General features: G+C 44.6%; 1 protein-coding gene across 1 annotated transcript in view; it reads right to left on the reverse strand.

Moving 5' to 3' along the window:
- Positions 1-25,609, reverse strand: part of FAM135B (family with sequence similarity 135 member B) — an 861,083-nt gene that overhangs the window by 4,768 nt on the left and 830,706 nt on the right. The window contains exons 19-20 of the mRNA XM_086966257.1: positions 24,467-24,577; positions 4,866-4,979 (exon numbers count right to left, since the gene is read on the reverse strand). Of these exons, the coding sequence (XP_086822383.1) occupies positions 4,866-4,979; positions 24,467-24,577 (225 nt within the window). The remainder of the gene's footprint in view (positions 1-4,865; positions 4,980-24,466; positions 24,578-25,609) is intronic.

The raw sequence follows: 25,609 nt of genomic DNA on the forward strand, positions 1-25,609 counted from the left end.
GCCTACTGGCACTTCAAAGACCCTCTCTCAGTTCACACAAAGACCTTCACAACAGCCTATTGTGCCCCCAGACTACCTGAACTTCAGCACAGAGGCAGGACATTCTAGACACTTCTGTTGGGGGAAAGATTGAGAAGCTTCTCCCAATTCAAAGGGGACAAAATAGGACCCTCAGACCCACTCTTTAGTACATGTCTGGACTTACTACAAAAAGACGGATTGCCTTGTTAAATTGTAAAGGTAGATTTTAAGTCAAAATTCTGAAAAATGGCACTTTATGAAAGTTGACATTTTCTTGTCCTAAACATTTGCTGCCAGCACCCTGTATCCTTGTTCACATGACTAAGTGTAGACAGCAGTTGGTCTTTCTGTATTACTCCCAGACAGTGAGACAAAGGGGGAATAGGGGATAGGGGAATAGGGGATGGCAGGATGGGCCATCTCTGACTTGATGGGGGGCAATGCTGTCACCTACCAGATTTGCAGATCATAAATACTATGCCTCAGCACACAGGCAAGGAGTTTCACGCTAGCTTTTTGGCCCCCAGACAAGCTTGGGTGAGGGCAGGGAGGCAGGAAATTCAAGACTTCTCTATAGGGGAAAACTCTAGAAGCTTCTCCAGGAATAAGTAGTTGACCCTCAGACCCTGCTTCTGTATACTCTTGGACCTGTGGATGCTACAAAAAAAGGATGCCCAGCTGCTCTGCTGCTTGAGGCCCATTCTGCTCACTGAAAAGGAAGTCTAGACCTGCAACTCATCTCAGGCTGAAGGGACTCCTAGGGCCAGCTGACTGACTTCCTGATGGAGCTACAGGGAAATAACAACCTCCAGAGACCTCCATGCAACTGCCCAGCTGGCCTGCTGCACTGGACCTGCCTGAACCTGTAATCGGACCTGCCTGAGCACTACTGGTCTCTGCTGGAGTGGGTTCCTGATCCCCTACCTAAGTGGTGCCTCTCCAGGTCCTAGGTGCTTGGCTGGTATTAGAGAGTGCTCTTTCTATCTGAACAGAAGGTTCCACCAAATTGGGTGTGAAGTGACGTGAAGCCCTGCAAAGCCTAATCAAAGAGCTGTAAGCTTCTTCGGATCTGAAGCGATGCAAAGCCCTACAAAGCCTCTCTGCATAGCTGCCAGCCTCATTGGGATTGTGGCCGGATGACCAAAGCCCTGCAAAACCTTGCAGCACAGCTGCCAGCTTCATCAGAACTGATGCCAAGCACCAGAAGGCCTCACACAGCCTTGCTGCACAGCTGATTGGACCCAACGTAGAGTGATGCAAAGCCCTGCAAAGACACACAGCTTCCCCGGAATGGATGTTGAACAACGCAAAGCCTTGTAAAGCAACTCCACGCAGACCGTGCTCTAAGGACATAAGGTACAAACCTCAGCCAGCCAAACCTGGCCCTGTGCTCAGACTTCGCTCCATTATGGTCAGGTTAAACCTAAAATTTTGTCCATGTCCAGCACGATCAAATATCCTTAGTTGGCGCCTCCAGTCTTTTGGTCTACTATTGTCTAAATCTTTAGAATTGCATATCCCAAATTCCACTGATAGGATTTTTTTTGTTTTGGTCACAAATAATTTATGAAAGTTTACTCTACATTTCTAAATTGATGTGGGATTATTCCTGTGTATGTTTTCACTTTATTTCTGTTTAAGTGCTGCTAAATAATTTCCATATTGCGTCTAAGTTAAGCCTGACTGCTTTTGTGGCAAGCTGCCAGAGGGTTGAGCACAGGTTAATTTCGGGTTTTCCTGTGATTAAACCCTGACAGGAATAGTGGTTGTTGCTTCAGTAGGGTTTAATTCCCTCAACAAGCAACTCAGTTTCCTACAGTAAGGTATTGTCCAGAAGTCACCCTCACCCCCACCCACTAGCTACTAAAGTGTACAAAAATGAACCTCACCGCTCGCTCCACAGAATACTCTCTGCTCCTGGGGAATAATAGAAGAGGACTAGACCTGATGTTTGAGACCTTTGTGGAGAGTTGAAGGGCTCGACCTGCTCACACTTGAGCCCAGAATTAGGAACTCCAAGAGTCAGTTGTCTGATCTCCTGTGTGACTACAGGGACACAACATGCTGCCAGAGGTTTTTTTTTTCCTGAAATGCTAAGCGGACCAGTAGAAACTGGAAATGGAGTAGATCCTGCTTCTGACTTCAGCTGGAGTGAGTTCTGGCACCTACCTGCTGTCCCTGAGGTCCTGAGAGCTTTAGTAAAGTCCAAGTGCTTCTCCAGGAACTCAAATGCTGACATTTGTCCCATGGAGCAACAAAGGTGTCCTATTTCAATGTGATCTCATTGGATACAGTTTCAGGCATGGCCCGCTAGAGGATTTTGAGCTCGAGAAAAAGGCTAAGGACCTGAATTAGAGTTTGGCAGACGGGTTACTTTATCCCAAACGTAACAGGTATACTCTCTGCCTGATTACAAGTGCATTATAATCTATGGCACTTTTAATAATGTCAAAGGGATATCTGTCAAGTTTGTGATGGAGTACCTATCCACCAAACAGGATGGTAGCAATAAATAGAAATTGGCTTAGTAGTCCCTACTAATCGTTGCACAATAGTATCATTTATGCAATTTGTAATTGTACAATGTTTGAATAACACAAGACTTCTGAAGCAAAGAAAATGGCAGATGGTGTCTGAGATTCAATAAGAACTTAGTAGAGATCATTTAAGTCTTAAATAGCCTCCACAATATAACAGTGGCAGCACATAATATCTGAAGACGCAGCACAGTTGAAAGTAGCAAGGATGCTGCAAATATGGGCACTGAAGTAGGTCCAGTATGACACTTTCTGGGGTGTGGGGGAGTGGCAGTGCACTCTAGATGGGAAATCTCAGAGGACCTCAGCTGAGGCAGTCACCCCATTGATTAGCTTCACTCGTGAATGATGCATTTGAGCCCACGAATAGCAGAGAACAAAACAGTTCACCAGTGCCAAAGGCACATCATTATTTCCAGAGCATGACCAAGGACAGGATTTTTACAAGCTGCTCTGTGTTCTTCTATCCAGATGGCAAATTTGAAGCAGCATCGAAGATCCCCCTTGCAGGCGGGTGCAGTGAGTGACTGCACCTGTCTGCCGGGGTATGACTGAGTGTCCATGGGACCCCCTTTCAGCTCTAGCCGCTTCGCCGCGGCGGCTTTTCCCGCTGTGCGCGGCAATTTCAAAATTACCGCGTTACGTGACGAGCTGGCCTTGTCATCCGCGCAGGACAGGTAAGCGCGATGACGAGCCCAGCTCGTCAATAGCCTCGAAGGGGTTAAAGAGGGCTGCCCTCATCGGGTGCACTGACAGTACACTTCCTAAGGTCATGTTTGCCTCTGCACCTGAAATATGGTGTGGGGATATAGTCAAAGTAACTCCCACATTTGCATGAAGTCAAACCCTTTTGGAAATTAGTGAACGCCCGCTGAAAATAAAGCTGGTGCTACATTTGCATCAACAGAAGGGATCACACAACCTTTTTTGGCCCCTTCTGTTATACCATAGTGCCACAGGGTACACAATGCGGGCGCACAGGTTGGTTCACCCCCGGAGTACTTTCCACACTATGGCCCCTGTATTGGCAAGAGGGAGTCTCTGGTTAAAGAATGACTGATGTTTGCTGGTAGATAAGGCCAAGGTAGTGCTATATGTTTATGTAGGCCTCAGAGGACAAACGTATTCAAGTGTAGCTATTCTGATAAATCAGGCAATCTACAGATAACTGTAGGTGGATAGAGGACAAATTTAACCCAAGTTTGACCCAACTCTGATCTAAATTGGATTTTCCCTTGGTGGAGAAAGCTGGAACCTGCACTTGGTAATATCACTCTAAACGTATGCAGGACCTGAATGCTGGTTCAAAAATACTTGCTGTCCCTCACTGTTCTTGGTCCATTTTAACATTTAGACACATTTTCAAAATAAATGCTCACATTTATGATTTCCGAACTTGGGGGCACATTAGGATGGCGGGCGGACTTTGTCAGCTCGCCATCCCGTCATAAAAAGGTACCGCCCGCCATAAGGGCGGTGGTCCCGTGTGTGTCATTAAGATGCACCCGCCACAGTGGTGGGCGCATCCTGTAGCCCTAAAAGTGTGGCAGGCGGTGCACTCAACACTGCCCGCCACTATGCCAGGGAGGCTTGTTGTGCACTTCCATGCACAACATGGCAGGCACCGAGCGGTGCCTGCCATGTTGTGAATGGAACTGCAGGGGGGTACCCTAGGTACCCCCCATGTGCAGCCCCCACCCTCCCAGAGTCCCTGGGGGCCCGCAACGGGCCCCTCCAAGCAGACTCTGCATGCCTATCTGTAAACCCACATTCTAATATGGCTGGCGGTGTCTTTCAGACACTGCCACCATATAGATCCCTTTTCCGCCCGGTTGACATGCCGACCGGGTGGAAAAGTGGCGGAGGGTCTTTCCCTCCGCCGCAGACCCCCAGCCATTATAATATGGCGGGGTTCATTTCTGCACGGATGGCGGGCGGATCGCCCCCGCCGGGCCAGCGGGGGCAATCCGTCCACCATCCTAATGGGGCCCTAAGTCTCATTGTTAGGGAATTGTTGGCTACTAATGCTTTATTTCAGCTCTACTGTACTCCTAATTTTTCAATGGATACAGACTAAGAATATTTGGCAGCATGCAATTAGCCCGATTGTTACTATGAGTAATCCAATTATTTAGTTAGCATAATTATCATTATTACTAAGGAAATGTCTATATATTTATCTTTTCTTCAGCACAAATCAGAAAACGATCAATCAAACACGTGTATCATTTCATATTTAACTCCCTTCTGTAACTAAATGTATTAAATGACGTACCCACCAGGACATTGTTGCAGTGTATAACTTACCTGTTTGTTTGTCCTTTAGAGCAGTTTTACACATTTCTATTCTTGCAGAATGAAACGGCACATATCTGTCCTGAGGAGAAGCCACGAGCACAACATTCTTAAAATATTGTAGACCTGCAATAAAGCAGCAGATGAAAAACAACATTAATATCTTACTAACTAAGACTGTGTATTGAAGTGAGGAGTGGTAACAACAGGAACTTGCAGATTGTGTCATCAACATGACCTTTTCAAGATGTACGCAAAACATACGCCTCGAAAAACTGCAATGTTTGACCCATCATTTAGAAGAAACAAATATTACATTCTTGTATATTTGCAATATATTAGTGTCCTTTGTGCAGCACATGCATAACTTGCCCATGTGAAAATAAAATTGATTTGCAAAAGTTTTCCTAGATGAGTATAAAAAAGATGGCTTCCAACACAATTCCCACCCTTTGAGCATTTAGAAAAAATAAACAACGAATGATTCCTATCACACATACATAAACCAGACTAAGAACCTGATGACGAGTTTGGTGGTTCCACAGAGGACGATGCAACGCGCCAAATTTGTGGTGCGACTGCCTGCCAGATTAGGAGTCAAATCCTGGTCTGGAGGTTGGTCCTGTGGCGGTCTGACAGCGGGGGTCGGTCAGGATAACTCAAGAGCCTGACATGCAGACCCCCACTCTCAGATCGCCCGACTGCACCTTCCTGCATGGTACGGCATACATGCGACCCCATGGAAAAACTGGGGGTGCAAATACAGGGTGGCACTACATGTGCCCTCCACATGCATCCCCTGGGCCAAGATGCGGCAGAGGGCCCCATTAGTGGATGTGTACAGGGCCACCGTGTTGTATATTTCCTACTCATTTCTAAAGATGGTCTAAAATATTGACCCACTTTACAATTCCAGAGGAGAGTCTGGCTACTTATATATGCTGGCTTGGTCTCTTTTCAAACGTCATGGGGATGCTTTGCAAAGCAACAACTGCTAAAACTGATCTTTTAACTGCCTCAACCTAATACATTTTTCAAACCAACATATTTTTTCTTTCCCTTCAGGACTTACAAGTAAAGGCTACTCTGCATAAACCAATTGATTAGGGCCTTAGAGAAGGCTTAAAAACTCAAAAAACTGGTAAAAGCATCATCGAGCCATTTATTATTTTATGGCTATCAATATGGCTTTGAGTGTCCCTGTGTTTTGTTTTTTATATTTTTTTCAAAGTGTCAAATATGAGTAAGCTTCATAAAGTAATGATATGGGACAGTTTTCCTAACATTCGTCTAGAAAGCATTAGCATTGTTAGAATATAACACTAAGGGAAAGATTTACAAGAAACAGACGCATCTCTGGATTATAGCAGAGATGCATCAGTTTACTTGCGTCACGCAAAAAACCCTTGCACCAGCATGGATGCGTTGCACCATGGCGCAAGGATTGACGGATGTGTCACGCATCTGTTTGCGCAAAGGTCACGCATTGCTGGAATCGTGACACAAGCACGCCGCAATTCCAGCAATGCTCAGGAAGGTCTATACTTATTGCGCTGCATCACTCCTTATGCCTGCTTCAAGTGGCGTCGTATAAGTGGCACAGTGAAATCTTGCAGATTTCACCGTCATTTTTATGAGGCTTTCTTGCGTCGGAACGCCCACCCTGCATACATTATACCTGATGCAGGTATAATGTGGCGCAGGGGTTTACAAAGTGACGCATCTCCCTAGATGCGTCATGTTGTAAATGTGTCACAATGCGGCACATTTTTTACGCCGCCACTGTGTCACAAAAGTGACACATCAGCGGTGCAAAAGTGTCACAAGGGCCTTGTAAATCTGCCCCTGAGTTTACACAAGTGTTGACAGCAGGGTTGCCACCTTACTCGATGACAGGATGTCATCACTACATCCTGTTTCCAGTCTTGCTCTTTTAAGTTACAAGGTGTGTTAGTCCAATTTAAGTGATGGTGATGATGTCAAATCAAGAACCAGGACTATTTGTGGGGTATCCTGGAATCCTAGTTAGTTAATTAGTTAATAGTACTGCTACTAAAGGAATGGCCTTATGGCATATAAAAAAGTATGTACCTAATTCCTGTCTACACTTTTCCCACAGTCACTTCAGCACCAGGGTTGTGCATGATTATTTGATAAATTGCCTTCTGTGGTGCCTCATGCTATGTGGATGCACACAGGGGGGCATAACGTGGCCCCAGTGTGCATGCATCATGCAGGTACTAATGTTGATGTTCTCATTGTGGTGCCTATTTCATAGACACTGCCGTAGGAATGCCCAAAAAATTCCCCACCAGTCAGTAGAAAACTCCTAATCTGGCGGGCAGTTCAAGCATGGATTTGGTGGTGCGGTCGGTCCGGCTCCCACACCACCAAGCTCATAATAAGGCCTTTAGTCACCATATTGTTTATAAAATCGTCCAACAAAGCAAAGCTGGAGGCCTTAACTGTGCGAGGATCCATGAGGTCAGCTAACTTTAGCGTGTAGTCACACTGAACCAATTTTCAGTGCTGTATAAAGCACCCACCATGTGTGCGCTCTACTTGGGCAAACTGCTGTAAAACATCTTTCTGGTCACTCCTGAAGCAGCCAAGTCTTGCAGGCAGGATTTTATTTTACCACGTTTACTCTTTACAGCCAGGTCCCCTGGTGTCTGGAGCCTGTCTGCTTTTTGGGTTCCTGGAGTAGGCAAACAAGTTGTCTCCCAGCTGGCACCACCAGTTCCCCGGGTGGTAATTATAGTAGGAGTACTTCCATCCTTTGCATCCAGTAGTGTCTTCTTTCTTCAGATTTTATTTTTCCTGGTCCAGGTATGTTCTGAGCAGTTGGTTGTGAGGTGCCATTCATAACATGTGCACTAGCCAGAGATTGGAGAATTTTTCCCACCCATTTCTCGTCCTAAGCATGACACCTTTTGCAGTATTTCACTATACTGTAAGAGCCTTGAATCCAAAATGGGTAGTCTCTTCTTCTATCTTGAGGGGCTTACCCATAGCCATTCCCCTATTGAGATCAAGTACCATCATCTGGCAAAAACCTGTTTTAAATGTGAGTTTTGAAAATCTTTTGTCATTTTTTTCGAGCATTTTTCCAAGTCAAGTCACATAAAATCAGTCTTTATTTCGAACCTTCCGATCATAAAAGACACAGATAATATTAACGATAATGCATTATGACGGAAAAGGAGTGGAGTAAGTTAAGTACACTATAATGGTTAAAAAACTGTTGATGTTAAAATATGTACCGTGCATTTTTAAACAAAGTAATAGAAGAAAAATGTAAAAAGTAGTCATGTAAAACGTTAGAAAGTTATTGAAAATTAATATAAACAGTGAAGCACATCGGTCTAGCTTCTCAGCTTTAGCTGCCAATCAGATACAAAACTTCCTTTTCATCCTAAAACTTGAGCGTTCTATAAAATAGGACATAATCCTAGTAACTATGTAAACAGTTTGGTGGCGCCAGAGGGCGCAAAGCGGAATCGCTGCCTTATGAGACAGCTCTGCCGGTCGGGAACAAAATATGACGTTTCCAGCGATGAGCAGATGAATAATTGACAACAAACACTAGTGCTGTGGGTCGGAAGGTGTCCGGCGTAAGGAAAGGACAGCAACAGCCCGAAAAACCGGAGTGACGGGCCGAAATTTGAAAAAGAGAGCGGAATATGTGAGGAGCCCTGTGCTGGCTAGGATGGCGCGCCCTGAATTTGTCAGTGTATCGGAACGGGCGCGGTGCAGGAATCACAGGTGTGGTGCATAAAAGTAAGGAACCACTGAGTCTGGCTATGCATAAGTGATAACAGGAATAACGGATTGCCGCATAGAACCTCAAGCGATATTGCGATATTGCAGGGAGGCGCTGCGCAACTGTGGCGAAGCTCACTAGAACTCAGCGCAAAATGGCAGGTGGCTCCCAAGAGGATGACCGTTGAGATGAGTTGCAGGTATGGAATGGCTGGCAGCGTCCTAATACCACAACACACTAGAGTGACTATACATTGCATTGCGCCTGGCTCCATGTGGCACACGCTGTTTAACACATCTATCATCGCGGCTGCTATGAATCCTAACAATTGAATATATGACCTGGCTGACTTTCATGCTATATTGCGCGCCACTGCGAAACGCCCGTACCTCGGAGGTGGAGGAGCTGCTGAGCCCAGAATGGATACCTCGACAACAGGATAGTGGCTGAGGAGCATGGGTGACAAGCTCTACGATCCAAATGCATAGCTGGTTTCCCTTTGCCTACAGATCAGGAAACACGATTGTTGGGGTGCTGTATGCTGCCCTTCGTGCCAAATGCTGGTAAAGGTGAAGGTCAGCCCACAAAGCAGTTGAGTCTCTAACGCTATTACTAATAATGTATTCGGCTCTATGTAAAGGAAAGCAGGCTCCAGGATTGCGCAGTGAATACCATTGACTGCAGTGCCCACGCCTAATTTCCGGTGGAATTCCCTGCGCAGAGGAGATTATTGGACAGTAGTAGGGCCAAAGGGGAGCGCTGGCCGCCTGTTGAGGAGCGAGGGGAGTGCTCCTTAGCACGCATACCAAGTGTAGCCACAGTGCCTCACTCTTGTGATTGAGTCGTGTGACCAAAGCGACAATGGGAAAACCAGACAAGCATCAATCAAAGTTGCTGTTTGAAGCCAAAAAAAGCAACAGGGGTGCAATGGCGCACTCTGATACTGAACTTGACACCAACCATACCCCTGGTGCAAGCATGGAAGGGGTATTGCAGGCAATTCAGCTGAGTCTTCAGGATCTAAATGGGAAATTGGACACCATCACTTTACGAGTACACAACATGGCGGCTAAGCTAGACAAGCACGGTGAGAGATACACATCTTAACGGCAGTGGAGGACAAATCACATGGGGCAACGCAAAAATGCACAGCGATGGAGAAGCTACTAGACACCATTAAGAACAAAGTGGAGGATTTGGAAGCGAGGTGTCACCGCAATAACATCAGAATCGTGGGAGTTCCGGAATCCACAAATAAAGGAAGGATGGAAACATATGTAGAGGAAATGATCCGAAGCGTATTTGGTGCAGAGCATCTCTCAGCGGTCTTCCTGGTGGAAATGGCACACCGATCTCTGGCCCCGCGATCGAAGCCTGGCGCCACTCCCCGTATCATCATAGCCCGAGTGCTCAATTACAGAGATCGTGATGTGATGTTAAGACTAGCTCGAGAACTGCAGCAGATCACTTACCAGGGAAATCCATTGGAGTTCTACCCAGACTTCACAATGTCAGTTCAGCTTGAGCTCAAGGAATTCAAATCAGCAAAGAAGAAACTACTGGAACTAGGGATAGAATATGCCATGCTGTACCCGGCCCGGCTAAGGGTTACGAACGAGGGCCGTGCTACAGTTCTTCAAACGCCGGCAGCATTGCAAGAAACTCAATCGCAGGCGGAAAGAACAGCAAAGACAGGAGCGAAACCAGGACTCGGAATAGCTAATTGCAGAGAGGACAGCTAGTATTGCAACCTGTAATGTGGGATAGCGAGGTCATTAGGCCCGAACAATCTTTGGTGTTAATGGGGGGTGGATAGAAACAGCTACATATACGACCAGACCTGCTATAATAAAAGGAACGCATAATCTTAAAATGGCCAATGGTTGACTATCATACCTATGGACATGAATGGAGAGGTTATCTCATATGAGAGGACTGTGAATGCATAATATATATCGGTTTCCCCTTGCAATGGGTAGTTCTTATGTGTGGAACTTGACATATGACTTTCCCAAGTACTTTGGCGACTATCATAGCCATGCACTAAACTGTATCTAAGATATGGACTTAGAGGAGAAGTATGTGGGATAGGATATTGTGATTACGAGATATGCACTGCCGAGCGCGTAATAGGTCCAGTACATATCCGAATCTTCCATTTGGGTTCCTATGGGTCATTTATGCAGTATTTGCGATGGAAGGATTACCAAATTATTGGGAACCACATGCCTAGACAGGAATACATACCTGAAGATCATTATGCAAACTATACATGATGGATATTGTTGAGTCTGCATTACTAAAGTATACCCGACCACATCCATTAAGTTGGATGGAGTTGTGTGCAGCTGGTGGACCCCCCAAGCGGGTGTTCCCCAATCAAAGTTGGGATGTGTTGTTTGTTGGAATAGGGGATTGTCTTTGGCATGGTTGTGATGCTAAAGTGGGAAGATGGAGGGATGTTATGAACAGTTAAGCGGACCAATGAACTTGAGACACATCGCTGAAATCCAGGAAAATGTTGTGGCATACTGCACGTATAAATTTCTTTTGCAAAATGTCAGTACTATATATTGTGAACTATACATGACACTGATTCGGACTTTGAAAGATAGGGATGTCAGTGAGAAACTACAGCCTAAGCACTTGAACTTGTTAACTTGGAAGGTAAAGGGGTTATATAACCCAAAGAAGATTAGACAAGTTTTTGCTTATTTTGACAGGTGGCGGGTTGACATCGTTCTCCTACATAGACGCATATTGCTCCACACTCTACCATACACATTGGTCGATGATGGGTGGAGTCAATACATGATTCATCTTACTCTTCATACTCTAGGGGCATTGTTATATTAATTAGGAAAGGTTTGCACTTCAGTATAGACACCACTATATCTGACAAACGGGGACGCTACGTTATACTAACAGGCACACTGAGGGGGTAAAAACTGGCCATGATAAACACATACGGCCCGAATGTATAAGACCCTGAATTCTACCATAACATATGGCGCAAACTTCATGAACTACCAGACATTCCCCTAATTTGGGGAGGAGTTTTTAATATCGCACTGCATGATGGTCTTGACAGGTCTGAAGCGTGAATAGAACCACACAAACGGGCGTGGGGTAAATTAAAAGATATTATGACTGACATGCATCTTACTGACGTTTGAAGTTTGGAGATCCCCACATCCTGACAAACTAGAAGCAACACATGTATCAGCAGCACACATTAGCTGGTCTCGTATAGATTACTGATTAGGGTCAGATGACATATTGCTTTGGACGCGATCTGTATGACATCTGTCTAGAACACTGTCCGATCACAATCAGGTGTTCATTTCCATGACCATGCCAATCTATAAACTATATACCGCCGCCTTATAATTGGAGGTTCAATGCAAGAGCATTATTGGAAACAGTGTATTCTGACACTGTTAATCACGCTATCACAGAATACTTTGATTTCAACCAACCCACTCCTGGTTATCCGAGCCTCCTTTGGGAAGCCTTTAAGACTTTTATTTGAGAGATCTGTATAAGTACCACAGCGGGTATTCTTAACCCCTTCCAGGCTCATGACGAGCTGGGCTCGTCATGAAGTAGCCTCCTACCAGGCTGATGACGAGCCCAGCTCGTCATACATAATGTACTTTTGAAAATCCCAGCACAGGAGCAAAATATCACTAGCAGCGATGGTGTTAAGGACATTAGAAAACAGCTTTGTGCGTGAGAATAAATTACGCACACTGGAGCAGGAATATGAACGCACACAGTGTACACATATATTAGGTGAAATCAGAACTGTAATGTCGGAATACCAAAACTATGCAGATGATGAACTCAAATTTGTTGCAAAGCGACAGAGAGTGAGATCCTATGATGAAGGTGGTAGACCTGGGAGGTCACTAGCCGCAAAAATATGTTCAGGGCATGCACCACAGACTATACGAGCAGTCAGAGATGTCACTGGGGTACTACACCATGACACACAGGGAATATTCAAGGAATTCATGGCCACCTATGGGGAACTATATTCCTCAAAATGCACAGTTTCTTCAGAAACAATAATAAAATACCTGGAAGACATAGCAATAGCCTGGTTATCGGACGTGCAACAAAACTACCTGTCCTTACCGATCACAGTAGAGGAGGTCACCGAAGTTATTAAATCATTGCCAAATGGTAAAGCGCCAGGCCCAGATGGGTTCACATGCGTGTTTTATAAGGCATCTGTGGATAAGCTAGTGCCTCGCTTGGTAGAATTGTATGGTGATGCTTATGATAAGAACATACTACCACAGACGATGTGGGAGTCAATGTAATTGCTCTCCTGAAGCCCAACAAAGATTCAAAATATTGCGATTCATATAGACCACTGTCTCTGATTAATGTGGATACTAAAATATTGGCAAAGCTGCTTGCTGTTTGGCTACAACCACTAATGACAAATGTAATACTACCGGACCAATCAGGGTTCATTTCTTCAAGGTCAACAGCCCACAACACTAGAACACTCTTTGCACTTTCACACTACCTAGTCCCTGGTACAAAAGCTGCAGCAATCCTTCTAGATGCTGCTAAAGCATTTGATTCTCTTGAATGGACATATTTACATACTGTGCTACGGCGGATGGGATTCCCACCTATTTTCTTGCAATGGATCTACTTGCTCTACATGGCCCCAACAGCATGTATAAGAGTTAACAAATACATATCAGAGGCATCCCAATTGCTAGGGGGACAAGACAAGGCTGCCCACTGTCCCCATTACTATTTGCGATAGCGCTGGATCCACTAAGATGTAAGATTTGACAGGGACATCATTACTCAGCGCTTTAATTCCCACAACGGCCTCTACCTATCTCGTTGTACGCAGATGACATGATGTTATATGTACGTGACCCCGAACAACATCTAAACCCCCTGCTTAGAGAATATATTAAATTTGGACAACAGTCTGGACTAACAATAAATTTGTCCAAATTAATAATTGTACCATTAACAGACACCACATCCCCATACCCCACAGATTATCTGCTGTAATGGCAATCAGAGCCCGTAAGATACTTGGGTGTTTGGTTCCACCGAGACCCAGAAGTGGTAATCCGCACAAATTATGGCAGAGCAATTAGTGTCATTGAAGACAAAATAGGGAGGTGGATTCAATTACCATTATCATTGGCAGATATGCTGGCCATTGTAAAGATAGTTATACTTCCAAATTTCCTGTACCTATTCAACAATGTCCCAATTCAACCCCCAGCAGAGGTATTTCGTAGGATCTCCACTATGGTGCTTCGCTTGATATGGGCGGGTAAACAGGCCCCTATACAATTGCACGTTCTTACTCTGCCTTACTCGAAGGGTGGCTTTAAGGTTCAGGACTTTTTACTATATTATTTATGTGCGCAAGCACAATATGCACATTTTTGGTATAACAGAATCCCTTATGTAACTCATGTGGCAATTGAGGAAGGAGATGCCATGCCAATTCCATTAGATGCTATTCTAACACCCAGAAAACCCCCGCTACACAATTGAGACATAAATACCATAGATGCGACAAACAGTGCCTGGCGGACAATGGGTTGCAAAGCCAACAAACTGCCACTTTATGCGCCTGCACTACCACTACATTATCATCCTGAAATATCAGTTACAAAGGAAGAGGTGGGAATGGGTCTGCTGCACCAAGTGGGCATGGACACTATAGGAGATCTGTATTGCAATGGCGTTTTTAAACCGCTTACTGAGCTTTCATTCATAAGTAACCAGACGCTGTTGTTCCGATTCACTTATCATCGATTGCAAGGGGCAATAAAGAAACTATAAACATCCTACCCTGCGGAGGCACAGCAGCTATCCACACTACAGCTCTTCCTTAGAGCTCCTACGGCTAAACACATGGTGTCTAGACTTTATGTTAAATTGCAGGAAGATATAGGGGACAAGACACGCAAAGCTTTGGGAAGATGAAATGATAGCCTAGATGAACCACTAACAGAGGAAGAATGGACTACAAATAGTTCATTAACAGAGTTATTAACGGCGAACAGAAACTTACGTATATTGCACTGTAAATATTTGCACCAGACCTATTATACCCTTGAAAGGCTATGTAGATATGGCTTACGTTTAGGTTCTAAATGTCAAAGATGCAGAGTAGAAATAATGGATTTCTTACACCTTGCATGGTCTTGTGTGGTGGTGGCAAAATATTGGGAAGAGGTTACACAGGCGGTGGGCGATATATTAGGCATTAATGTCGGCTGGTCAATATGTACATGCTTACTAGGACTGGTGCCTGAGCTGCGGGCCGCTAAGCGCAAATTCTGTGTGGTTGCATTACTGATGGCAAAGCGTAGAATATCATTATGCTGGGGTAGTAGAAAGATCCCAAAAGTTAGACAATGGCTTAATGATCTAATTTATTGTAAAGAATCCTTACAAATGTATGAGGAGGAGCTGCCCATGGGTTCGAAACCCAGAAAATATTGGAAATATTTGGTTGAATATCTAAAATTACCCCAAGTTGACTAAACATGTGATGTATAGCTGTGATGAAATTCTACCATAATAGACAATAATGTAATTATGCAAATACTGGATGATGGATGATGTTGTACAACGGTTTGTAAGTTATTTAAATGTTGGACATTGTATGTCTTTTAAAAATGGTAATTAAAAAAAAATATATATATATGTAAACAGATCCCAGTACACATTATACGTTAGATTCTTGGGCAATAATCACGGTACTATATGAATAAGGTTACCATTCGTTATGTCTAGCTTCTTCAGGTTATTAACTCGAATGCCCCACATCCAGCTCAGAAATTTGGCCATGGCAATTGCTATATGCTCTTGCGTATTGGTCTTCAATATTCGAAGAGCTGCAGCACTTGATCTAGTACCCATATTAGAGAAAATTGGCTTAAGCCATTTATCTCTGGGAGATTTATATGCTGGTCAAACAAATATTTATGTGGAGGATTGACTCAACCTGCTCTTGACAGGATACATATTTATTGTCTGATGGACTATGCCATTTTTGTGTAAACGATCTGACTGAGAGTGTGTCGAGCCTGACTCTCTAACATCTTTTAACGCGTTTGCGCAAATTGACAGCTCCGGGGTGGACCAGAAACCTTCTCAAAAATGCTATGGGCCTCTATGGAGCTATCTCCCCCAGATCGAGGTGAAGGGGCTTAAGTGGGGTAGATTGCAGGAGACCAGTAAGGGCTCTCAAAAATGTGTTCTGGTCTATAATTAGATGTCACATTATCAAAGCCCCAGAGCTCGCACCATATAAAATTGAGGCTCTAATCTTGGTGTTATATATCTTTATTGAAGGGCCTACCGACTTTGTTTGAGAAAGCATCTGTTCTTTTAATAGCTCTCCTGCCAGTTGTGCATGCTTTATGGCCATTAGGTCTATCTAAGGTTTCCAGTTTAGCTTCCTGCCCAGAGTGATCCCAAAATACGTAAATATGTCAGTTTGTTTAAGTTGTACATTGTTGATGAAGACTCTCCCTTTAATCGCTTTATATTTGTGGAGGACCATGAATTTGTTTTTTTCCACAATAACCACCAACTTATGGTCACCACAAAAATCCTCATTGTGCACTGACAGTAACCTGGCCAAAGAAGATATGAAAGAGCTGAAATTGGATCATAATTAAAAATCTGTTCCGAACAGGGACCCCCAAAATATGCACAAGACCCTCAAAATCCTTAGGATGTTCCTGAATTAACACCTTCACCGTGACTTGAGGTCTTTACCAAGTCTATTCAATACGTTCTGTTCCATGCTTAAACTCGTAAATGGGCCATAACATGCAGTATTCTTTTTTACTCTTCCAAATTCCATCACTCCCAACAATTAATGTACACTTTGTCATCTGGATAATTACTGCAGGTGGGCAAAACTGTGCCGGTTCAGAGTTTAATGAACCCAGTAGTGAACTAACTATGCATCACACTTAGGTGAAGCCTAAAAAAGGCGTCAGTTATGTTTAATTATATGAAAAATAACTAATATTGTCAAAACAGAATATATTTTGTCCTGACATGCCACATACTCAGCTACACTTCGAAAACACGCAGTAATGTATATATTTACAGACATCTATCAAGTGGCATAACGTGGTTAAAGCATAAATCTCCCCATACCCCTTCAATACGCACAGTCCCAAAAGAAGTACAAAAAGAGAACTCGTCTCCCTGCAATTCTCATCTTCGCTACTGAGCGCCTGTCCTCCTTTTGCTATAATGGGAAGTGCTAAATTATTAAACCTAATATCAGAGAATAAATAAATCATTGCATGTGAGATGGAGACAAATCTACTTCTCAGGGAGCAATTTTTGGCCTGAAATATAAATTCATTTAATATTCAAAAAGAACTTTCTAAATTGAAAATGTGGGGGCTCACGCTCACTTTGCTCTGAGGACAGCTTTTTCTCCTACATGTTGTAATATTGTATCTAATAGAAAAATATTAATTCCTAAAGACCGCAAACACAGTACAAAGAGATTTGCTGAGACATTGCATTCCTAAATCTACACAACATGGACTTAGGTTTTGGCATCAAATTCTGGACACCTAGGTCCAGATGTAGGAAGGCTATTACCGGTCGATAACGGCCGTAAACGGCCGTTACCGACTGGTAATAGGCTTTTCCTATGTAGGTGGCAAATTTAACGATTCGGTAAATACCGAATCGGTGTTTACCGATTCGGTATTTACTGAATCATCATTTACCAATTCGGTATTTACCAAATCAGTAAATTACATGTAGGAAGCACTTTGAAGAGTGCTTCTGTGTCTTAAGGATTCGTTATATACCACCAACTATTACTTGGTGGTAAATAAGGAATACCTCTGTAAATGCAAATGTGCATTTACACCAGTGCCATGTGGCAGACATACATGCCCTTAGGCATGTGTGTGCCACATGTGCACACCAGCACTATTCAGGGCTCCAACAGGGTGACACCTTGCCACCCTTGACTCTTTCCCAATTTTACTGAATCGGTATTTACCAATTCGGTAATTGCCATTCATTCCTATGGGCCTCCATGCCCATAGGAATGAATGGCAATTACCGAATCGGTAAATACAGATAGGCTGCTAGACAGAGCTGGGCCCTAAAGGCTTTACTTTGTAGTCATTTCCACTTCAAAAACACATTTGGGTCTAAGTATTGGGTCTATGACCCCCCCTCACTAGTTAATTTTGTGGTCCTAAGGATACTCTGCCAAGAAGAGGAGCTGTGCTACAGGAGGGACTGCACTTTGCTAACTGCTTTGCTGCGTTGGCCTGCTGTCTGCTCTGATTTCTGAACTCCAGGAGGGACTGCCACTTTGCTACCTGCTCTGCTGTGTGTGCCTGCTGCCTCTCACCTGGGCCGTGAGAAGGTCTGGACCTGCTTTCTACAACCTTTTGTAAACCTAAGTAACTCCAAGGCCTTGTTGACTTGCTCCCTGTTCAGAAAATCTCAGGGTCATCAAAGATTTCATGCTAGGCTCTGCTAATCCATAGTCTGACTCTGCTGATGCCTTCAACCAGTCCTGGGCCTCCGCAGAGTGTCGCCAGATGCTTTTGCACCCACACGCATGGTTGCAGTACACCGATCAAAAACCGCCATGTCTGACTTCTCGAGTGAAGACCATCGTGTTTGTCAACTTTGCTGAAGCAGCAGCGTCCAAAGGCAGTCAAACACGACCGGGCACACTCTAAATGTGACCGGTCTCACTCTGAACGCAACCGGCCACACTCTGAACGCATCAAGGCAAGACATCTGCCCTCTGTGACGCCAATCACCACATCGTATCCAGCAAGGGGAGATTCCAGCAACATGGGTCCTGATCTTGAGGCCTAAGGCGCCGCCGCAATCCCCCCAGCTATAAAAGGAACTTTTAAAGCTGGGACTTGAGAGATCCCTGTCGCCCACCAGCACTCTCGCAGGTGGCGATGTATGGAGCGAGTAGGTCAGGCTCCTGCAAACTTGACACTGCATTTTAAGTGCAGTAACTTTGAAAGCATGCTTCGCGATGACCTAGGGAGAAAGTCTGTTCCTGATCTGCGGCATGAAACGCTGTCATTTTCCCAGTGTAACCGTAAAAAACCTAATGAAAGCAGAAGGGCTCTTTCAGCATTGTACATTCTTGAAGTATTTGTACCTTGAGATGCTTTAATTGGATTATTATTACGTTTGTCTTATTTTGAAGAATAATAGACATACTATTTTCATACGTCATTGAGGAGTCTTTTTTGTGGTGTTTTCACTGTGTTACTGTATCCACTTATGCACATCTACTTTACATATTACCTCTTATGTTAAGCCTGACAGCTTTGTGCCAATCTACCAGAGAGTGAGCACAGGTGTGTGACTGATTTATCCTGACTGGAATTGTGGTCCCTACTCAGACAGGGCGCATACCTCTGCCAACTAGAAACCCAAATTCTAACATGCATGTGTATATATATATACACATGACGCGTTTCATGACGCATTTCTTCAGAGGCAAACATCAATCAGCAAGCGAGCAATGGCAGTCCAATTTATTTTAACAACCACCCACCTCTGTGGGGGTCGGCTCACGCTGAGCCTAATGTTACTTGTAGTGCCTTGTGTAGCTACAGTGAGCTGCACCCCGCAGTCCAACTATCCCACCAGGTACCTCCAGTAAGCGCCCCAAAGCTGTGTTGCAGAGAGGTGTAAAAAGGGGCGTGGCCTGGACCTCCTCTCTGCATCGCAGCCCTGTGGCACTTACTGGAGGAACCTGGTTAGCTAGTTGGCCCCCAGGAACCCCAGTATTGAAGGGGAATTAATTCCTCAATTTGCAGACTGTTGCTGAGAGGGGATGGGGTGCTCCAGCACGATCGCTGTGTATTTTAGAAGAGGGCTGTGTGGCCCCTCTTCTTTTTACTTTTTTTGGGACCTGCAGACCCCATTCCCAGGGCCTGACCCCATTTGAAAAAAAAAATATGAACCAGAAGGGGGCCACGTGTGCCCCCTTCCCATGGCCAATTCTGGACCCCACCCCTCGGGGCAGGGCCACATATATTTTTTTATGGATGGGGCTGTGTGGCTCCCCTCCTGAGGCCTCTATTGGCCCCGGGGACCCCATCCCCCGGGGCTGGCTTTTATTTTTTGGGGGGGAGTGGGGCCGCGTGACCCCCCTCCCGGGCCACTTCTAGCCCTGGGGTCCCCATCCCCTGGGGCAGGCCTGATCTGCTTTGGACCGTGGGGGAAGCCCCAATGCCCCCACGGTCCCGCCGGCTCCCCGCGTCCTACAGGAGCCGGCTTTTCTTTTCCACATGTGGAGCTGCTAACATGCAGCTCCTTGTGTGGAAAAGCAATCTGCTTTGCTAAATTTAAGCGAGAGCAGGTTCCCTGCTCTTGATTCAGTGGAGCAAAGCAGTTTGCAATGACAGACGGGAGCTGCGCAATTCCCGCCCTGTCATTGCAAATAGCAGTGTCCAGGGGATAGGCACCCCGGGACACTGCAGGAACCGGCCCTGGGGGGGTGTGGGTCCCCAGGGCCAACAAGGGCTCCAGGAGGGAGGGCATGCGGTACCCCTCCCAATCTGCACCGCTGCGGGGAGGTGGTGGTCCCCGGGCGTGTGGGTGGGCTCAAGCCCCCCCCCCCACACAGGTTCTTATTTTTTTTTAAAACAAACCCTGGGTAGCGGTCCCGGGGGCTGCGGGGGGCCATGTGTCCCCGCAAATATTTTTAAAATGCCCCAAGCTGGCGCACATTATAAATAACAAGCCCTGGGGACCCCATCCCCTGGGGCAGGCCCTATCCATTGGGGACCGTGGGGGAGCGCCAATGCCCCCACAGTCCCGCCAGCTCCCCAAGTCCTGCAGGAGCCGGCCTTGCTTTTCCACATATGAAGCTGCTAACATGCAGCTCCCCGTGAGGAAAAGCAATCTGCTTTGCTTCATTGAAGTGAGTGCATTGAACTGTGCGGCTTCCGCCCTGTCATTGCAAACAGCAGTGTCCAGGGGGTGGGCACCCCGGGAAACTGCAGGAGCCGGCCCTGGTGAGTGTGGTCCCCAGGGCCATGTAGGGCTCCAGGAGGGGGGCCATGCAGTCCCCCTCCCAACCTGTGCACAGGAGGTGGTGGTCCCCGGGCATGGGGGTGGGCTTGAGTCCCCCACAAAGGTTCTTATTTTTCAAAAGATCAAGCCCCGGGGGGTGGTGGTCCCCGGGGCTGTGGGGGCCTTGTGTCCTGCAAATATTTTTTTACAGCCCACACATTATAAATAACAAGCCCCAAGGGGGTGGTGGTCCCCAGGGCTGCGGGGGGGGGGAGGGCATGTGCCCCCCGCAAATATTTAAGGAAAGCCCTGGGGTGACAATTACAATATTGGGTTCGCGGATCCCCTGCGCCTCCAGATATCGAAACATTTTTTAAATTATTTTCTCAGCAGCTACTGAACAGATTTACACCATTTAAAAAAACTGGCTCTTTCTGAACCAGAATATTTCAGTAAAAATTCAAGTTACTGAAATATTCTGGCTAGCCGCTTGTTCTGTTTTGCTAATTGTTGAGGTCCAGGCTGGCCGGTTCATTGGACCCAAAACCTTTTGTGTATACATCTTTCTGAACCAAGCACTACCTTTTTGCCAAATTTGGTGTCAGCCGAACGCCAATGGCCAAAAACAAAAAATGTAACTGATAAACATCAGTATAAAACAGCACACAGACATTATATGAATGAGATAGGTGCAGAGAAGACTTCAACCAATATACTGCCCAAGCAGACTACCAATCGTCACCCCTCCCCACCCCACTGTTCCTAAAGAATTTCATACATTTACAGAGGAGGAAGTAGCCATCATAATTAATAAAATAAAATCAGGGTCTCCAGCCGACCCTGCCTCCTCCCAAATCTTATCTAAAATCGCACCGGCTCTGATCCCTGACCTGACTAAAACCCTTAACCTATCATTGTCCCATGCTGCCGTTCCCGCCCATTGGAAAGAGGACATAATTAGACCAATCTTAAAAAAAAACGCTACCCAAAACAGCTCCTAAACTATCGCCCGATCTCCCTCCTGCCACCCTTCAGAAAGGTCATGGAATTCCTAATAAATAAACAACTAGTTAAATACCGTTTTATAGCACTGAAACTGACATACTCAAGATAGTGGACAAAATTAGGCTGACCCTCGATGCAAGACAATCCGCCATCCTGATCTTGCTTGACCTATCAACTGCCTTTGACACAATCTCACATGGTAATCTTTTAGAGCACCTATCAGAGATTGGTGTCGAAAGCTCAGCCCTACCCTGGATCAAAAGCTACCTGACTGGAAGGTAGTCAAAGGTCTAACTAGGGTCATGGAAAACGACAAGGGTGTCCCCCAGGAATCAATATTTAAACCCACGCTTTTTAATCTAGACCTATCACCATTGGCCAAAGTGATTAGAGCACACGGTTTTGAAACCATGTCCTATGCTGACGATACACAGCTTCTAATCACCCTTGGTCCAAACCCCAAGGACACCAAACTAAGATTCCAACAATGCATGACCTCCATTAAGGACTGGATGACCAACAACTATTTGATGCTTAATGCCGGAAAGATCGGGATAATTCTCTTTGGTAACGCTCACAAACACTGGACAGATGAATGGTGGCCACCGACATTAGGTCCCTGCCCTGCTCCCAAGAACACAGCCCGGAACCTGGGAGTCACTATCCACAACAAACTGTCCATGGCTGATCACGTTAACAAAGTAGTACATAAAAGCTTTGGAATGATGCGCAGGCTCAAGAAATTTTTAAGTGGATCCCCCTACAGTCCCGCATGTCCCTAATCCAAGGCCTAATCATAAGCCCCATGGATTATGGCAATGCACTTCTTGCCTCCACAAACGTAAGCCTTTTGACAAAGCTTCAGGTCATGCAAAACAGCGCTACCAGGATGGTGCTTAATCTCCTTCCCCGCACATCATCGGTGCCCTGTCTCAGGACACTACACTGGCTTCCCTTAAAAAAACGCATTAATTTTAAAGTATGCTGTCTATTCCACAAACCCATCAATGATCAAGGGCCAAAATATCTAGAAAAAAACTCACAGACTATCGCCCAACCAGAACACTCTGTTCCATGCATAAGCATCTCGTAACTGTCCCGAAAGTTCGCACGCTCTGAAACAGCGACAGATCTTTTTCTAAAATAGCCCCAGAAACTTGGAATACTCTGCCTCTGCACATCGGAGCAGAACCCAACCACCAGAAATTCCGAAGAAACTTAAAAACCGGGCTCTTTTAGATCTGCCCGTCACTCTGTCTGCTCCCTGAGCTCTGCAAACACTATGAGACCCACGGGTGATTTACGCGCTATACAAACTCAAACTCTAATTCCGTTCAGCAGTTCGAGCTGTAGCCGTGTCTAAAGTTGTCTATGGGAAATTCATTTTCCAACCTCTTTTATTTTTTAATTTCTCAGGAGTTACTGAACGGATTTACACCATTTTACAAAAAGAGTTCTTTCTGAAACCAGGGCTACCTTTTTGCCAAATTTGGTCTAATTCCGTTCAGCAGTTCCCCTTTTTTCTTGGCCCCTACTTACCGAATCACCCCGAAACTTTCAGGATAGAAGCTGACCGGAACGCCCCACTAGTTTTAAAAATTTTGCAATGATTTGTCAAGCGGCGCCTAAGTTATTCAGGGCCGGACTGACTACCGGGCATTTTGGAATTCTGCCGAGCTGGGGGCTGATTTCACTGCCGTGGGAGTTGAATTTCGTTCATGGAGACCTGCGTTTACTTCAAAATAATTAAAGCAAAATAAATTTTGTTCAGTACACGCAGGTCCCCATCAACAAAATCTGCCCCCAGCTCAGCAGCATTCCATAATGCCCGGTAGCCAGTCCGGCCCTGAAGTTATTGGGAAAAGAAAAAACGCTTTTCCTATGGAAACTAGGACCTAACTATAACTAGCTACTATATGTGTTTGGATATATATATATATATATATATAACATATATATGTGTGAGTTTATATGAAATGTAACAAAAATAAAGGCTGCTATGGTTTTAATTAATAACAGTTTTACTTTCTTAGTGTCGACAATTTCGATTAAACTATAATTTGTAATGTACGACCATAAGGTTTATTGCAGTGACAGCATTTGCATTGAACATCCTGCACCCTTCTAAACTTTGCACTTCTTGTCGATTGAGAAAGTATAAAATAGTTCAGGGGCATATTATCAAGCCTGGGTGATAAATTATTGCCGCTTTATCGGCAGGAAACTGCCGATAAAGTGGCGATAATGGGCTTGATAATATGCTCTATGGAATTCCAATCGAAGCCCATGTTAGATGTGAAGGACATCTAACATGAGCGTCGATTGGAATTCCATAGAGCATATTATCAAGCCCATTATCGCCACTTTATCGGCAGTTTCCTGCCGATAAAGCGGCGATAATTTTATCGCCAAGGCTTGATAATATGCCCCTCAGTTCTTTGTTTTTGAAGATATACAGATTGAATTGCTAAAAACAAATCGCAAAAAAAAAAGTATAAATGTTTCTCAGTATTAGTCACATTTTACTTCTCAGTAAGTGTAAATGAATGGTAAGCTCTTCACAAATGTATAGACGTGTATGCCTTTTCTGATGAGTATAATTACAGATATTACAGATATTTTTCCTAAACTGAATTTTAAATGGAATATTTACATAAAAATTATAAACTGTTAGCGGTAAGTGTGGAAAATAATGAAGCGATTAGCATCATTCAGCAGAAAGAAAAGTGTTCCTAAAGCCCTATACAATTCTTGCTGGATATGTCTCTGTTTTTCACAAGTCACCAACCTGGCTTCTGGCTTAGTTGATAAAGGAAAGATTTCCGTGGATCTGCATTGTCCCGGAAGGTCAACTGGAGTAGAGATCCTGACTTTTTGAATTTTTGCATGAGCCACAGACCTGGAAAATAAAAGAGACGTTTATGTATTTAATGGAATTTGCTATCACTTGATACTTTCAACTTATCTCAAGTGACTGAGAATCTGTAGTGACTATGCTTTACATCCATGTGAAAATTGTTCTTCTGGCACAAAAAGGAAACATTAAATGTATCACCGTAAAAGGAAAACACTTTAACATTATATTTGCTGTGTTATAAAAGCAGGGCATGCCACAACACACATATTATTAATTAAATATTACATGGAATTTCTAGACTTTATTTTTTGTTGTTGGCATACTTTTTCTACACTTTATAACAACAGTCTTACTTCTATCCATCGGTGGAAATCAGATGCTGAAAGACATCTAGTTAACATTTGTGACGATGCTTATGATTTAAGGTAATTGTTCAACCATTGTTATGAGGAAGAGTAATGATCTGTATTGTAAATCACTTAGCTGTACACTACCGAAAATCCAGCATTTGAGTAGCTCCTAGGCAGTCAATATCTGCACAGGAGATTCATAGTTCGCAACTCAGACATGCCTCATGTTCACCTAGCTCACAGATTGTGCCTGCAAGAGACATGCTGCTGAAGAAGAAAGGAGCATATTATCAAGGGATTTATCTCTGCTTTTTTGGCTTTAAAAGCCAAGAAAGCGGAGATAAAATTATCTCCCTATCAGCAACAGGGTGCTAACACGCAAATTTGCATATTAGCACCCTTTTCCTCTATGCTTCCCCTTGCATCTTTAATGAGATGCAAAGGGGGCGTTCCAGAGAAAAATAATAGGAGAAATGGTGTTAAGCGACATTTCTCCTATTATCAAGGATTTCGCTAACCCTGTTAGAGATAAAAAATCAGCGCTAACCGCGGTTAGCACTGCTTTTTTTACACCTGGTATTTTCCTGACTTAGCCAGGATATCCTATGGAAGGAGGATATCATGACTAACTTTGTGAGCCCCTATCATCAAGCTAACGCCAAACTTCGAGATATTATCGTTGGTTTTCCAGCGATAATCTCTCAATTGGCAATTAGCGCGAGGA

Source organism: Lissotriton vulgaris, chromosome 4_1 (genome assembly GCF_964263255.1).
Source record: "Lissotriton vulgaris chromosome 4_1, aLisVul1.2, whole genome shotgun sequence".
In the NCBI taxonomy this organism is placed as follows: domain Eukaryota; kingdom Metazoa; phylum Chordata; class Amphibia; order Caudata; family Salamandridae; genus Lissotriton; species Lissotriton vulgaris.